The sequence below is a fragment of the Perca flavescens genome, chromosome 24 (assembly GCF_004354835.1).
Source record: "Perca flavescens isolate YP-PL-M2 chromosome 24, PFLA_1.0, whole genome shotgun sequence".
In the NCBI taxonomy this organism is placed as follows: domain Eukaryota; kingdom Metazoa; phylum Chordata; class Actinopteri; order Perciformes; family Percidae; genus Perca; species Perca flavescens.
Genome location: NC_041354.1, coordinates 5,463,890 through 5,479,804, shown reverse-complemented (window position 1 = coordinate 5,479,804; position 15,915 = coordinate 5,463,890). Strand labels below are relative to the sequence as shown.

Here is a 15,915-nt window from a genome sequence, read left to right as displayed (position 1 = left end):
CCCGATTGCTATCACACCACTGTTTTGTTCTGTTGCTTTGAGCGGGTGAGTGGTTGAATCACTGACAACTGTTTACCTTGTTCAACTTCATGAGCTGTGACAGAAACACTCCCTTTGCGTGGATGGATGAGAGAATAGATGGTTTTGTGCTTGTCTTAATATAAAAATTAAAAAAAACTCAGAAAAAAAGTATTTTGAAAACTTTGTGAATTAAGTAGAACTTTATAATGATAAATGCCGTTTAACAACAACAGAATTTAACCTCTGAAACCAATTTTTCATTTAGTTGTAATATGTGTGCTTGGTTTTCTGAACTGACTTCAACCAGTGTCATCTCTGGAAAGAGAACAGAAGCTGATCCAGCTTGTTTCCATGGCATCAACAGTTTTATTGATCACTGTTGATTTTCGCCGCTGACATGGGTGACATCCATGGAAAACAAAGTCTTGTTCAGGCAACAGTATCTGTGTGAGATCCTGAGAATCTCCGCTCCCATCTGCTTGTTTAGAGCAACACTTACTAATCAGACAAATGGCTTCTAATGGTTTTTATCGTAAGGAGATAATCAATTACAAATCACGAGCATTGACAAAAAAATACAATATTATTAATACACATATTTTACCTTTTCATAGAGTTACCCTAGTGCTTTTTGCAGACACTTTTAAATAAGCTCTTTCCCAGCCCAAGTGGCACACAAAGGTCATAGGTCAAAATACTTTTTGGTCCCGGTTGCCATAGCATCTGATCTGACAAGAAAATGCTTAGATTTTGTAAACATGAGGTGTGAACATTAAGAGTACAATATGATAAAATGTGTTGTTTTATACATTAAAGCAGAGATCTTCAACAGAGGTCAGAGTTCCTCAACCTCAGAGTTACAGCAGGGGTGCCCTCCAAATCATTGTTCATTTTTTTAAAGTTTTTTTAAGTACAGAAAAAATACTTTGCACATCTATAACGTGAGACAGGAGCGTCGGAGGTGGATAAGTAAGTCAAAAGTTGCAGAGAAACTTAAATTTAATAGAAGATGACGTTTTTGGTACTAGACCTTCATCTGGAAAAATGAATGAAGAGAGTTTCTTTGTAACTTTTTAAAGTTTTTTCAAAAATTAAAATTTCTTAACATGAATCCAACATATTATTAGCAAATATAAATCAACCTATTTGTGAAAAGAAGACATAATAATGACAGGCTTACTGGCCTATATCTAAGGTAGTCATTAAGATCCAGATACAGTTCATCCTGAGGATTCACTGTGTCACATGTATGTTTAACATTAAAACACGATTTATAAAATCATACCAACAATTACTTCTATAGCTTAGTTTTCTATGCACTAAAAAGGTATGTATAAAGGCTTTAGGCTTTTATAGTAGGCCCAGTTAAATATGCAACTTCATTTGATAAAATATGTAGTATGGGGTCCCTGCTCTATCCCTCTCTCAGATAAGGGGTCCTTGGCTTAAAAAAACATTGAAGACTCCTGCATTAAAGTATGATGCTGTTGTATGTTAAAGCCCCCCTCCACTCAAAAATGTGTTTTGCATATTTTGACTTGGATGTTTGAGCTTCACTATGCAGAATGATGTATGTGCAGCGTTTGACACTAGAAGGCTGTTTTAGAAGTGTTTTCTGTGTTTAAGACATGTACATATGAGATGATTTTATGACATCACAACTAGTTTGGAAGCTAGTCATGGTCCAATATGAAACGTACACACGTGTTGTAGAAACAAGATGTCATTTTAAGACCTTTTTTGTGGAAAAAAACATATAGACACAAATTATTATCCAAAGTAGAGTATTTTAATATTTCTTAAAACATGTCAGGAGGGAGCTTTAAGTTTATATCTTAGTATGATGTACGCTATATTTAGTGACTGGTAAAAACTAATGATAAAGGACTTCAACTACCCATTGGGACCCCTGCTGGTGCCCACTTTGAGAATCACTACCTTCCCGGTATACAACACATTAATGTAATTAACCAACTCAATGTGCAGCAGGTTCACTTCTACATGGTGTTAGTAATATTGGCAGTGGCTTCTCGTGTTGAAGACACCTCCTAGCGACATGTTTCCGTACTACACCCCCATGTGCTGAGAAGCACTGCCCCCTGTGAAATTCCTGACTGCCAGGGTGATTCCTACGGTCACCAAGGGCTGCTTCCTACTGTAGCCTACCGTGTGCTCTGTGGCAAACTAGTTCATAACCTGTGGATAAATCATCAACTACGGGAATGATATCTCCACCAATAAAGGGTGAGTTATGATTTAATAACGCTGAAGATACTGTCGGTCATAGCCTATGTATTCTGCAGATGTTAGTGTGCGGGCTCAGTAGTGTGTGAAGCTCTGCCTTGCATGTTATAATGTCCTGTCTTGATTCGTGAAGCTTTCAAAATATGGTTACCGTGTCTAGCTTACCTATTTTTTTTTATATGGGCTAGGCTACACAGAACAAAGGCTGTTGTTCAGTATGCTGAATGCGTGTTTTAAAGAAAGACTTGGGAACACGCCCTTGCTGTCTTTCCTACCTGTATGAAAGGGAATGCTTTCAACTTCATTTGAATGCCCGCAAACTGCGGCCAGACCAACGTACAGACCCCGACTTGCGAAGTTAACCCTATTTGTTCATTTTTCGCTACTGTTTCGAGTTTGTTACATTGTCGAGTTGGTCAGACAGACGTTTTTAATAGCGCCTCTCCCAACAAGAAACTCACAGAGTCACGGTAAGACAGTCAAAAGTCAACTATGTTTCATACGGTTGTCTGGCTCCGCATTACCCCGGCTAGTGCACCGCGGATCAGCTGTAAACTGTAACCTGCGGCGGCACAGTTGGATGACGCGGACGGATACATTGTAGCACGAACCCCAAAATATACCGAGCACCCGTTTGAAACCACTGTGGCGTGCTTTGGGTTTTCAAGTAGTCGCAAACATAGGTTACTGAGGTGAGAGAGAGCAAGAGGGGGGTTCCGAGGCCACAGTGAAACCAGGGAGTTTCCTGACTCTAGTTCGGCCTGCCTGGTCACAGGTAGGGGCTGGGCGTGTAAACCTGCTCTGGAGCAGGCAGGCAGAGAAGTGACCAACGTTACTGGTAAAGTGATACGTATAGCCGTTTTCTCCTCATATTGTCCTAACCTTCCCTCCTTTGCTTAAATTCTTCTAGGCTTACTATAACTCTTCCTTTTTGGTTGACTAACCATAGTTCAGCTCAGCAGCGTATCTCTTGCTTATTAAAATGTAGGCTATCATAAGATAATTACTCGGGCATGTAAAATAAGTCAAAAATGCTAAGCAGGTGCTCCTTTAGCACGTGCTCAGTCTGGCGACGTATTATTGGATGTCTGTTGTGTTTTTTGATCCACTTCACTTATGACTTTTATCGACAGAAACTTTACTTCAATCATTATGAAGTATTATATTACATATGCCTATTGTTGCTGTGTAGTAGACAAGCGATACCAAGGAGACAGCGTTCTACTATCACCTACAATTAAATGACTACTGAACGGACATGCTTGGTAGGCCTACACATTATTTAGCCTCATGTAAACATTGTTATTTCCACAGGGAGTGAAATAAATTACAATAACAACACACACACGTCATCCCAAATCTATAGCTGTCTGAGCAAAATCTGCATGGTAACATAGTTTGCCATTGTGACAGCCACTGTTCATTCCCCTCCAATACATTATGCAAGACCCTTATTATCACGAAAACTTGTATGTTCTGGATGAGATCAACATTTGGGAGTTGTGCATTGATTCTTCTTCTTTTTCAGATAAGTGCTGGTGGTTTTGCGTGACAGCTGCAGAGAGAATATTGCTAGCGATGACACCTGTCAAGAGCTCTCAGATTTGAGGTGGGAGAGCATGGTGAGCTATGTAGTTGTGTTGCAAACATGGCTCAAAACATGTATGTTAATATCAGTTAAAAGCATTTAAATGCCGGGTTTCAGGATGAACATTTTCTTGACATTGAACTCAAGTTTTCTTCTCTAGACAGCATTACTGTATTCCAGTCACATCTCTTGTATCCACAGGGCATAGTGCTGCATTGGCTGGCAAGATGTCGGTCAACTACAATGGCTTTTATGTTGCCATGCTGATTTTAATAAACAGGAGGTAGCCTACAACCACCTAATGTGTCTTCAAATGACTGTTTACACCTTGAGTATTTAATTATTGTCAAAATGTCTAAGAGGTTAGATCTAGCATAAGTTGTTGAATAACCCTAGTCAAGCAGGGAAATAGTGCTGTCCCTTTAGAAAAAGGAGAAGAAAGGAATTGCTTATCCTCCCTTTTATCTCCATTTCATGAATTGGTTTGTCACTGTTGGACTTCTTGGCTTGTGGTTTGTTTTAAGTGCTGTATTAGAAAAAACATTGTTGATAAGTTAGTCTGCTGAGTGGAAACCGGCAACATGTGAGGGTCGCCCCCCTACTGTCTGTTAACACAGGGTGTTTCGCGTCTTTTTGTGTCATGCAAAATATGAGATAAACAGTAATACCCCTAAGGAAATTAGGTCATTGAGGCAGCGAAAAGTGACATTCACCAAGATAAAATATAGCAAATGTAACCACACATCACGAGAGCATAAGAAGCTGTACAAACACTGGTGGTAATATTCAAATATTAAAATAAAGGCATGAATAAGTGTAGGCCTTTTTTAAAATTATAAATGCATTATTTAAATATGATTCATCAATATTTCATGGTGACATTTTGGTGTTTTTTTTTTTTTTTGTCACAGTGTCACTACCTGATCACTTTGCGACAAGTAGCCTACAAGATGTTAATGTCAGTACAATAAAAATGGACCTACAACGAAGTTCGTTCACTGCTGGCTACAAGTTAGCAATCAAACACAACAAATACTGTCACTTGAATGGCGTTTTGAGCTAACGTTAGCAATCAAACAATCATAGATAGCTAAAACGTTTTTGAAATGATTTCCATCTTCTGTTATTGTATTTAAAGAGAAAAGTTTATTTTTTTATGGATTTCACAAATTTCAGTATGACACGTTATGCCGTAAAGCCTTTAAATCTGAGCATGCGCGACTCCCATCTGCACTCGACTCACATCGGGCAGTGACACACATAATGAACTAACCATAGATATAGAACAATAGATATGACATGATGTCATAACTAATTGTTCTATATCTATGGATCTAACCATTTCTTCTCTGAGTCATAACTCAGTCCAATCTGAACAGAGAGACATGATACACACACAATTATAAATTCATGCTCCTTATATCTCCAGAACTTGCCTTAGAATCATCACATTTTGAAGTTTTCTTTAGTTTCAAGTTATCCATTGTCTGACTCTGTGTCTGTGGGTTAACGCTATGTTATCCGGGCAGGGGGAATGGATTGTTTTCCCCCACGGCGACTCCGCCACAGGCCAAGCCCCCAGCTATGACGAGTCACCGACCAAGTGTATGGGTACATTGCAAGCAAGAATTTTTAATGGCTAATTTGGCATACTTTTAATGGTGCCAATTTGCCAAAGCAGTTGGTTTATGACAACTTGATGACCTCAGCTAATGCAGTGATCAACAGCTGGTTTATTTACTGACCGCTCGGGATCAGCTCATTGTGGTTGCCTAGTAACACCAGCACAAAAATGCAACAGGTGAATGCCAAATGTGAATAAAGCATAAGGGTTGGAGTAGGTGTTATTCAGACATACCTGTTGTTGAGAGCAGATATGAACTGGTAGCGGTTTGTCATCGACACTGCACAAGAGATGCATGCTAATTATCCTTTTAGTCAATGACATGCAGATTCTATTAATCCAATCTCTTTAAATGCTAATAGAGACTCTGGATCTGCTGCTGCCTCGTTCATATCTCGCAGGATATCTGAGGGGTTAAATTTGACACTCTGGAATGTCGATTGAATTCCACAGAATGAATTACCCTCATTTGCTCAGTCATGGACAGGAACGCAATGAGCATGTGACTGGGCCAGACTTCCACTGTGACTTGCTTTAATGTTCCCTCGTGTCCCGGCATGTCTCATGACCGCGGCTGTCACAGAGTTACCTGCTCTCGAGCTGGAGCGAAGTTATTATTGTGCGTGAGCTATTTGTCTTATTATGGTGTGAGGAGATGTGTTATGATGGCAATAATAGAGGCAGAGCTACATGGGCGTCATGGTTACGGAGGGAGGGTTGAGGCGAGAGGGAGAAGTGTCAGCGAATGAGCTGCATGCTGATGGCTGGTAAGTGGCAGAGCAGGCGTCAATTTTATGAATGACTAAAACGGATATGTTTAACAGATTATGTCAAGAGGCAGGTCAAATGTCACAGCCTAGTTATCCACATTAACAATTTGGTAATTATGTGTTAATCTCCAATTTTGTAAACCCAGCATCTCATGTTAGGTTACATACACCATGAGCTCTAAATACATATAAGCTTTTAATAGCATATTCGCTCAAATTGGCATTGCTCCAAGACTACATGTTGTCTACAAATTCTGCCCTGGTTACTTCAGTTGTCATTTTCTGAAAAATTTTCTCTTTCTTAAGAAGAGAAACTGTTGTTTTCATAGCGGATCAGTGTAAAAAGTAGGGTTGGGATAGTACAGGAATCAAAGACGGGCCATGAAAGGCAATGCGATTTCAGGATGAATCACTGCTGAGTGTGAATGAGCTACAGGGGGCTTTTCACTTCTATTCTGCAGAAAGAACGGATGAACGGCTCGCCTGAAAGGAGGTTTTGAATGAAAACCTAACGGATCATCGGATCTGGATCATTAGATGCTTAATTTGCCGCTTTGCACAGGGAAACTGGAAGTCCTCTTTCTGCGCCTCTGACTCCTACTCATACAGTAATTGTGTCTTCAAAGGTTGAGCTCAGCAGGTCAGTTTGCAGGGTGGCTCAGTAACTTCAGACTGGCTCTAAAAGTGTGTTATGGGCTCAGTAAATCCAGTAAGTTCTGAGTAGGTCGTGTTCTTTCCCAGAGTTTCTGAAAGGTCTGTTTCAAAGGACTCTTAATCAGCTCAAGCTGCAGCTGTAACAGTACAATACCATGCATTTGTGTGTAAACTACACAGAGCATGTTGTTTCCTGTTTGAAAATGTGAAAATTGAAATTGATGATGTCTGAGATGTAACGCTACATACGTACTGCAGTCAAGTTGTCAAGATAATCGAATCTCGCCAAGTGGCCACACTGACTGCTGAAAGGTGCAGCCGAGCAAAGCTGATTTGGTTACGGCGGCGGCGGCTGACAGCAGACGTCTCGTGGCTCCAGTGTAACTTCGCTCTAGATCTTTGCTCCTAGATGAAAGTATTTTCTTGGACTGTTTACACACGGTTGTCGGTTGAAATTCCCAGTTTAGGCCACTGGATGTTTATTCCGTCTCTGTTCCTCGAGTCTTGCTCAGGTTGGTACACCTGTTAGCTTGTGTGTTTTATTTTGTAGAACACATGTTTTATCTTGAGTATTTTGTTGGTGATTTGAGCCTTGTAGTTCTTTTTTTTTTTTTTTTTTTTTTTCCCTGGCGCTATGTTACATCAAGGAATTCTGGATACGTTTGGCACACAGAAGTTTTCCCGAAACAATAATTTATGTTTTCACAAAGGGAAAAAAAAAATGGCCTTGTGAGAAACTATACCTTTCATGCTTCATGGTTGCTGTGATAATGTTGGCCTTCCTCCTCTCCCGCTCCTTGTTGCCAGCGTTTGCCAGGACAAACAGACAAGCCGGCAGCTTAGTAGGGGTCTTGGATTACTGTGAAGAACCTGCCAGGGCTCCCTGCCTCCCTTCCCTCACTCCCACAGTGGGGGATTCCTATTTCAGCTTCGGACTCTCCCCGCAAACTTAAAGTGGTTCCGCTTACCAATTTTCTCTGGCATGGCAAAGACAGAAACCACATGTGAGAACACCCGCAGATCCTGTTTCACTTCAATATAGACCTCAGAGACGGGCCTCTCGCTGGGTTGGTGGTGAGCATGTGCTGGACTGTACTGAACAGTTGGCTCAGCGGGAAGTATCTGAAATGGTTAGAGATAATATGTGGAGACATTGATTCCTGCGAGAAAACACACCGAAACAGGAAGTAATCTCTTTACTCGTGGCTGCACTCTGACTGAACCTGGACCCACGCACCCATTTAACCTATTAATCCCTCATTTAGCCGCATGCCCTTGCTTTTAAGAGGATTAAAACAGGTGATGGAAATGCCTCTGTGATTTTGTCCAGCTTGCTTAACAGTCATTCATCAATTGTTATTGATCAATCTGTCATACAGTGAAGCATTAAGCAATGCCTGGCCACTTCCATCTTGATACAGGTTCCTTTAAAGCCACTGGGCCCAGGAGCCAGATCCAGCTACAATTTCTTTTTACAAGAATGTATTGTTAAATATACTTCTGATTTTTATTGTATTTGTTTGGAATAATAATTCATTGGAATAGAAATTGGCTTTTTATTTCACATGTCACTTTTGAATTACATTTTGGGAAATGGACCCCTGCTTTAAACTAAGATTTTCATATCTGAATTACCCAAATAGGTAAAATAAAATAAGATGTCATCTGTTCTGAGACATTTTAACGTCAAAGAGGATTTAAAAGTCACCTATGTTTAAAAAAGGCTTTTGGAAACTCCTATTTGACTTGGGATCCGCAGCAGCTGGCTGGTGGCGAAACTGCAGAGAACCAGTTGAGGGAGGATTTGTCACCTTGTGAGGATGATTCAGGCATTTAAAAGTGATTTGCGCTACGAGAATTTCCAAATATGAAGTTGTGCAACCTTCAAAGCATTTTCAGTAGTCTGTGACAGTCACGCAAGCATGAATACACACACACACACACACACACACACACACACACACACACACACACACAGACATATATACACAAAACAGTCACTCACAGATGTGCCGACACCACAGAACTGGGTCATGCTTGATGATCTGTGCCACTGTGTATTTTTGGACCCAGTGAAGTGTGTTTCACTCCAAGTGGCAGATAAGGATTCCAGTACGTGCACTAAATCTGGATAAGGGACTCCTTTTTTTTTCTGGAGTTGTGAATGCAGAAAAGCAGGGATGTCTTGTGAGTGAGGGTTTGCTCAGGTTCTCACCACCTTTAAGGCGACTAGAGTCATAAATCAGCCATAAATCTTTTGTGCTGGAAGCCTGGCCTGAGAGTTATAGTGCAGGTTTTGATCGGGGAGGCGTACTGCTTCAGACCGTGTCAGGACAAAGTGTTGTAAGAGGAGAGAGGAAAGTGTTTAAAGCACTCTGGATGATGGATGCAGATATTTGAAAATTGGAATTTGTTCATACTTCTCCTAAAATACTGTAGATGGATAACTTCTAAGCATAAACATTGTGTCACGTAGCCTAAAGCTGCTGTTTGTGAGAGAGCCCTCTGGTTGATATCAGCTTTTCTATCCCCCTCTCCGTAGGGTTTGTGGATGTTAAATGGCATGTGTAGGCGGGCTGGCTCAAAGTGTCTGTGCATAGGGAATTGAGTGTTATCTGAGCAGAAATTTGATTTGTCTTTTTTGAGTTTTTTAAGTTTTAACTACATGTGTATTTCACACTTCACATTTTTTGATCTCACCTGTGTGTGTGTGTGTGTGTGTGTGTGTGTGTGTTTGTGTGTGTGTGTGTGTGTGTGTGTGTGAGATGCAGGTATGCTACATAAATGTTTATAGCATGCCCCAAGCTACCCATGACTCTTCTCTCTCTCGTCCTTTGTGCAGTTAATCAAATATGTGCTTTGAGACTTTGAACCAAATGTATCTCATTCAAACAGCTCATCTTTTATTTTGCCATATAACCATCTCTGCTCAAGATCTGACCATACCAAATCAAGTGCACTCAACAAACGTCCTCTGATCATCAACATGGATTTCGGTGCCTTATTACGTGCCACTTAAATGCCTGCGCTTCTTCCTGATGCTCCAAAAACGGACGTTAGAGGGCATTGTCAAACATTGCCGCATGGGACGCTAGCTAGTTAACACTACACTCGACAGCAGGTAACGTTAGCCTAGCGTTAGCTAGCAGCTGGAGTAAACACGGTTACAATGCTGACAGCTTAACGGTGTAAAAGTGTGTCTGTATTTCACTGGAGAGGATTCTAACAACAGTCTATAGCTGCCGTTGTCTGAAAAACAACTCCGATGTTGCGTTCACTTGAAATTCGCCTCGCCAGCCTCATGCTGCATTCAAAGTTGTTGTAAAATACCTGTGATGTGTCACCTTTTTCAGCCCTTCTGAGTTTGCAGGTATGATTTAAAAACAGTCCATTTACATTTAATGCAGTCTTTAAACCCTCCACCTGCTCCAGGGACAGTACATGGAATTAATCTGAGGCTTTTTTGGTATTGCAAACTATGTGATGCTTGAGTTGGCTTCTGCATCTGCAAATGATGGCATCAGTGTTTTTATTGCATATTGATCCTCGGGGCGGGGGGGAGACTGGTTTTACTGGAAATGACTTAATGCAGGTCCAATTAACGCAATTCCCCTGTAACAGCCACTAATGACAATTCAGGCAATTATTAAGTGCTTTGGATAAAAGCATTGCTTCAGCTGGAGAAATTAAAATACTTTAGTTAAATGCAAGTATGTGATGATGCATGAATTTTGTTTCAAGTATGCATCATAGAAGTGTGTTATGTTATGTTGATGTTTACATTTCTAAACTTTAGGCTCTAGTTTTATCACCAGATAGGAATGTTGCACAGAGGGAAATAAATAATGATTATTTCCATAACAATTCATCTATCAATTTTAATTTACAGCTGACAGGTTGCAGTTTCAATCTTAAAATATATATATTATATCTATATAATTATATTTTCACTTGTATTGCATCTTTTTTATGTTTGTGGTTGGAGATGTAAATAAGGCCTTAGCTTGGTCTCAGTGCTTTATTAATCTCAAAGGGAAATAGCAGTGTGTTTCTATCAATGAACAAAATCAAATTTTCAGAGTCCAATTTTATTGTGTTATTTGCTAGCTGAATACAAATGGGTGCAAATCAATAGCATCCACATACTGTATGTTTCCTGTTGTTTTTGTGTGTAGTTGAAGAACCCGAGGCTATTGGGTTCTACTCTCTAAAACCAAACCTACGTCCAGCAAGTATCATATATGTAATGATATGAAATCAGGGAAGAATAGGTAACTCTTTGACACTGTAACCAGCCGGCATCATTTTGTATAAATGACTGAAACTGTAAATGAATGAATGAATCAAAATTGGAATAGTTTTGATTTCTGGTGTTTGACGTGTTTCCACTATACAATACATGCATCTGCGTGTCTTGTCAATGGCTAAAAATGATAAAAAATGATGATACAACAGCATTTCTTCAGTCCTTAGAAAGCTGTTATCCAAGTCTCGTAACAAATGCATCCTGGGATTGTGTAGAAGTGTTGGTATAGACATACCGTAACACTTCACTGAAAAAGTGTCATTATATTTTACATGTTTTATTTTACATACAAATGAAACATGTCCTAGCCACAAGCAATTCCTTTTTTTCCACTATCGTTAATGCATTACTGCTGTGACACTCGGGAGCAAAGTAATGAAAATCTAGCATGCATTAGACTGATACAATCAACTGTTTATTAAAAGTAATGACATGTAGGTAGAACGAGGACACGTGGATTGGAACAGTTCTGTGAATTTCTTCCTATTTTACTGTGATGTCACAACTCCCTGAGACTCGCTCCCAAACTGGCAACACCTCCATCTTATTGAACTTCTCCTGTGAAAGAGAGGCGTTTATCTTCACCGCGCTCTCGCTGTTTTCGTCATCAACGCGTGTCAGTGTCAGGCTTAAATAGTTTGCTGTGTGTCAGTTGTCAGCCGTATGGGAATAAGAGCAAATTGCTGCTTCACAGTAGTTTCTTTTATCTGGAACGCTCAGCTGTAACCTCCTGAGAGCTTCCTATAACCTAGTGTTGCCACTGCAGGTTTGTAGCCAGGAGATTGTACTGCAGCTGCAGATAAACACAGGGCACATATGAGTATGTACTGTATGCATGTGGGGTGCTAACAAATACAAAATGATAAAAATAAAAAAAATGTGATGAAAAAAGCCTGTGACTTGAATGATTAATTGTATAATGTTCTTTATTCCCTGTCAGACGCTGTCTCTGTCTTGTCGGCTCCTCCTGTCCCTAACAGTCAGATGTGGGCAGGTTTCCCAGATATTTCACATTTTGAATTCAAATTTCCCGTCTGTCTCCCCCACCCCACCTTGCTCCCCTCCAGGTTGATGCTTCCTCACCGGGCGCCCCCAGGGTCGCTTTCAAGCCTGACTGCCGACAGCTCGTCACCTCTGTCAGCCTCTTGAGCGAGCCTTGATCGCCTCTAGCGCAACAACACCGCGCGCAAGGTTCCGCTGCGTCTGCCAGCGGTCCAGCCGAGAAGCCTCTGCTTCGCCCAGAGCCCAGCTGCCTGGGCAGGACTGCATCGCCATGGACACAGAGTCCACCTACTCGGGCTATTCCTACTACTCCGGACGATCCCGGGGATCCCACAGGCATGGGTAAGACTAAATCCTTCTTTGTCAATAGTTCTGTTTCCTCCCGTCCATCCCTGCCAGGGCCAAGGCTGCTGTTTGGCAGCAGAACTTGCACTTTGACCTCTCTGAAGAATACCAAATATATATCTATTGTAATACGTAGTTGACTAATCACTCAATTGCTTAACTAAAAACGAATGTTGATAATCGATTAGTCATTTATCAAGCAAAAATGACAAACGTGTACAACTGACTAATCAACTAATTGACAGAATTAACCAGTCAGTTTATCTGTATTCCCTTTCTTATGCCTGGATTTCCACTACTTTAACCTTCCTTTCCCTACACATGTCCACCCTCTGATCCCACCTCCCGTGTATCTCTGTCTTCCTCTCTGGCCGAGTATGTGTGGAGGCCACAGCTTGCATTAGTCTGTCAGCAGTGAAATGGCTGCGGCTGACAGGCCTCAGGAAGGCAGCAGGGGACAGGTGCTGAAGAGGGCTGACTGACTGATGGCACAGCGGACCCGTTGAGAGCCTGAGAGGGGATAAGATGAGAAGGCTCTTGTTCCACAACAGCCCCTCCCTTGTCACTGACGGCCCCCCCCTTGCTTGTTCACCATATATCTCTCTCAGTTCCCCATTGCCGCCGCCCCCCACCCCCCCACTCTCACTGTCACCTGTTGGCGTTTTAAGGAACTTTGTGTCCCATGTCGTCAGCTCGGGCTGCTGGATTACGGACAAAAACATAATGGCGATTATTTTGGTCAATACTGAAATCAGGATTATTTAACCCTGATTACTCATTGTCTTTTGGAGAGATGTTGCATTTATTGAATTTTAAAACACAGCGAAACACCATGAACTGTGAAATTTCCCTTAATACTTTCCCCGTTTGAACTCCCCCCCCCCCATTCAGAACACATGAGAAAATAAGAATTTACTTGCAAAAAGTAATATAAGTAAAATAATTGTTTTTCTCGATTAGTCAGAATTGTAATCGCTATTCAAATTTCAATAAATTGCACAGCCCTATCGTTAGCCACTCTCTGTCCCTGTCTTGTTCGCCGTCACTCTTTATCCTTCACGCTCTTGTCGTCTTTATCTCTTTACTCTCCCTTCCCTCATCATACCCTTGCTCATTTTTTGCTGCCATGTGTCCGTCACGATATGAATGCAGCAGCTGCCCCTTTCTCGTTCGCTCTTGAACTCCCCTCCTGAACTCCCCCCTCTTCCCCCCCTTCTTAAATGGATTCCTGGCTACTCTCTAAGGATGGGTAGGCGCAGGCGTATCACTTGTTCCCCACTCGCATTCTCCAGGGCAGGAATGTGCCCTTGTAGCTCAAAGTTACGCAGAGCAAAAGTCTTGCTTCGGTTGGAATCCGAGATAAGGGGGCGAGTTTAGTGGGTGGTGGTGGGAGCTCCTGTTCCCCACTGCTTCTGTTTCTCAAGCCTTTCAAGTGAGTGACAGCAAATTGGAAAGGAACATATGGGCATCCCCGCCAAGCGCCTTTCCCGCTCCTCTGCTGCTCCGCTCCTACCATGACTGTGCCAAAGCCACCGGCTGGCCTCTAATTTGATATTTAAAAAAAAATAAATTGTTGCCTTCGAAACCCCTTGCCATCGTCGTCTGAAGGTAATCTTTTCACGCCGAGGGGGGTGCCACGCGTGAGGCAGTTCTGGATCGCTGTAGTCTAATTACACTGATGCCCGGAACAGATGCAGGAACGTGGGCGCGCAATCGCATACGAAAATAATTACACACAGTAAAAGGATCTTGTCGTTGTATTTGTATGAATGCATAATTTGGGAGGCAATCTTAAACACAATTTGTCCGAATATAATAGAAGGATGGAATGGAATTGGCTCAGGTTTTCAGCAACAGCCCATGGAGTTGGTCCCTCTCATAGCTGGCTCTTTGTCCTTCTCCTGTGTCAAACAATCCTTAACTGGTGTCCAAGATACTTTCACAAAATACTCCCCTGCTTCATCAGTAGTGGAAGAGTAGCAGCTCTGTCCGTGGACATTACTTCCTGCCAAAAGCTGAGACAACACATGCTGATGACAGTGTTTTTTTTTTTTTTTTTTATACATTACAGCGATGCCCGTACATTGTTGTATTTAGCCCGAATCCAGAGCTGCACAATTTCACTCTTTGGTCATCATTTTCCATTACCACGCGACTTCTTGGAAGTAGCAAAAGGCTGTTTTGTTTTTCCCCAATATATTCTTTGTTGCAGTGCAGTATTTTGGTGTCGAGTCATTTTACTTCAGTTTTTTCTCTCAAAAGTTTCCTAAAGATGGCTCCTGCACTCTGTCAATTTTAAGTATTTAACTGAATATGAAATAGCAAATCTCATATTAGCAGCTGCTCATGTGGAAAATTGCTTCTTTTGATTGGTATAACTCCAATTATAGGGCAGCACACAGCATTCACATGGGACTGAGGGAGTCATTTAAACTAATTCATTCACAATTACAATTCCATTTGGAGGATCCTCAACGATATGCCTCTTGAAGGAGACGTTTTATGTACATTTTATATAGATTTGTAAATTGACCGTCTGGCTTAATTAGTCTGAATACTGTTATAATAAAATGTGAAGATGTTTAGGAGACATGTTAACTTTTAGTAGTGGTCTCAGTCAAGGAGATTTGTCTGCGATGTGCTGAAGAAGCATCATGGCTCCTAAAAAATCTGATATAACTTAACAGAAAACCACACACTCTGAACACTGATGATGATTGACTGTGCGATCTCTCAACACAGAGCATGGAGGCTGTGCCCGACCATTTCGGAAAGTTTCCCAAACCGACAATCCAACACTCACACCCACTTCACGCTGTGCTAGGGTTTGATCTGATTTAAGCTCACCTTTTTCATGCTTCACCCAACTATTTCTCTGTTAGTTTTAATGTGAAACAGCAGAGTGCAACACTATGAATGTCCTCCAGGAGAGACTTTCTGAAAATCTGTTATTCACACATTCAAACCAGATCAAGTCTCCTCCCTCTCTATGATGGATAGCTTTTTACGCACGGCCATGGCTTGGTAGCATTGCATTTCCCCTGGCTCATTTCCTGGTTCTCCTTCTCCATAAACAACATGAAATCAAGGAGAGGGTTAACTTTTCCTGTTACAAATTTCCAGCCGTGGTCAGAAAACACAGGGGAGACACTTTGTTTCTCTCACTATGACTCTAGAGCCGGTACTCGCTCTGGAGCTAATCGCCGTCACTCTCTCACTTCTCCCTCGCTCTATCACACCCAGTACCCCTCCAACTCAACCTAGGTCAACACCAAACTGCACGCGCTACAGTGGTGATTATATTTAGTAGCGCTTATAAGTCAGTTACAATTATCATTACCAAGAGGATTAAAATCTTACT

At 41.5% G+C, this 15,915-nt stretch overlaps 1 protein-coding gene across 8 annotated transcripts in view; it reads left to right on the top strand.

The window, feature by feature from the left end:
* Nucleotides 1–2,027: 2,027 nt before the first annotated feature.
* The window catches only part of LOC114550785 (vang-like protein 1), a 50,490-nt gene continuing 36,602 nt past the window's right edge, over nucleotides 2,028–15,915 (top strand). For 2 of the 8 annotated variants that reach the window (XM_028571656.1, XM_028571648.1), the window contains exons 1-3: nucleotides 2,028–2,265; nucleotides 3,794–3,887; nucleotides 12,275–12,551. In XM_028571656.1, coding sequence (XP_028427457.1) covers nucleotides 12,481–12,551 — 71 coding nt within the window. In that variant the 5' untranslated portion in view covers nucleotides 2,028–2,265; nucleotides 3,794–3,887; nucleotides 12,275–12,480. Of the gene's footprint in view, nucleotides 2,266–2,357; nucleotides 2,736–2,802; nucleotides 3,104–3,793; nucleotides 3,888–12,274; nucleotides 12,552–15,915 lie in introns of those variants that run through there. The other 6 variants (XM_028571650.1, XM_028571653.1, XM_028571651.1 and 3 more) reach the window with 6 other exon arrangements.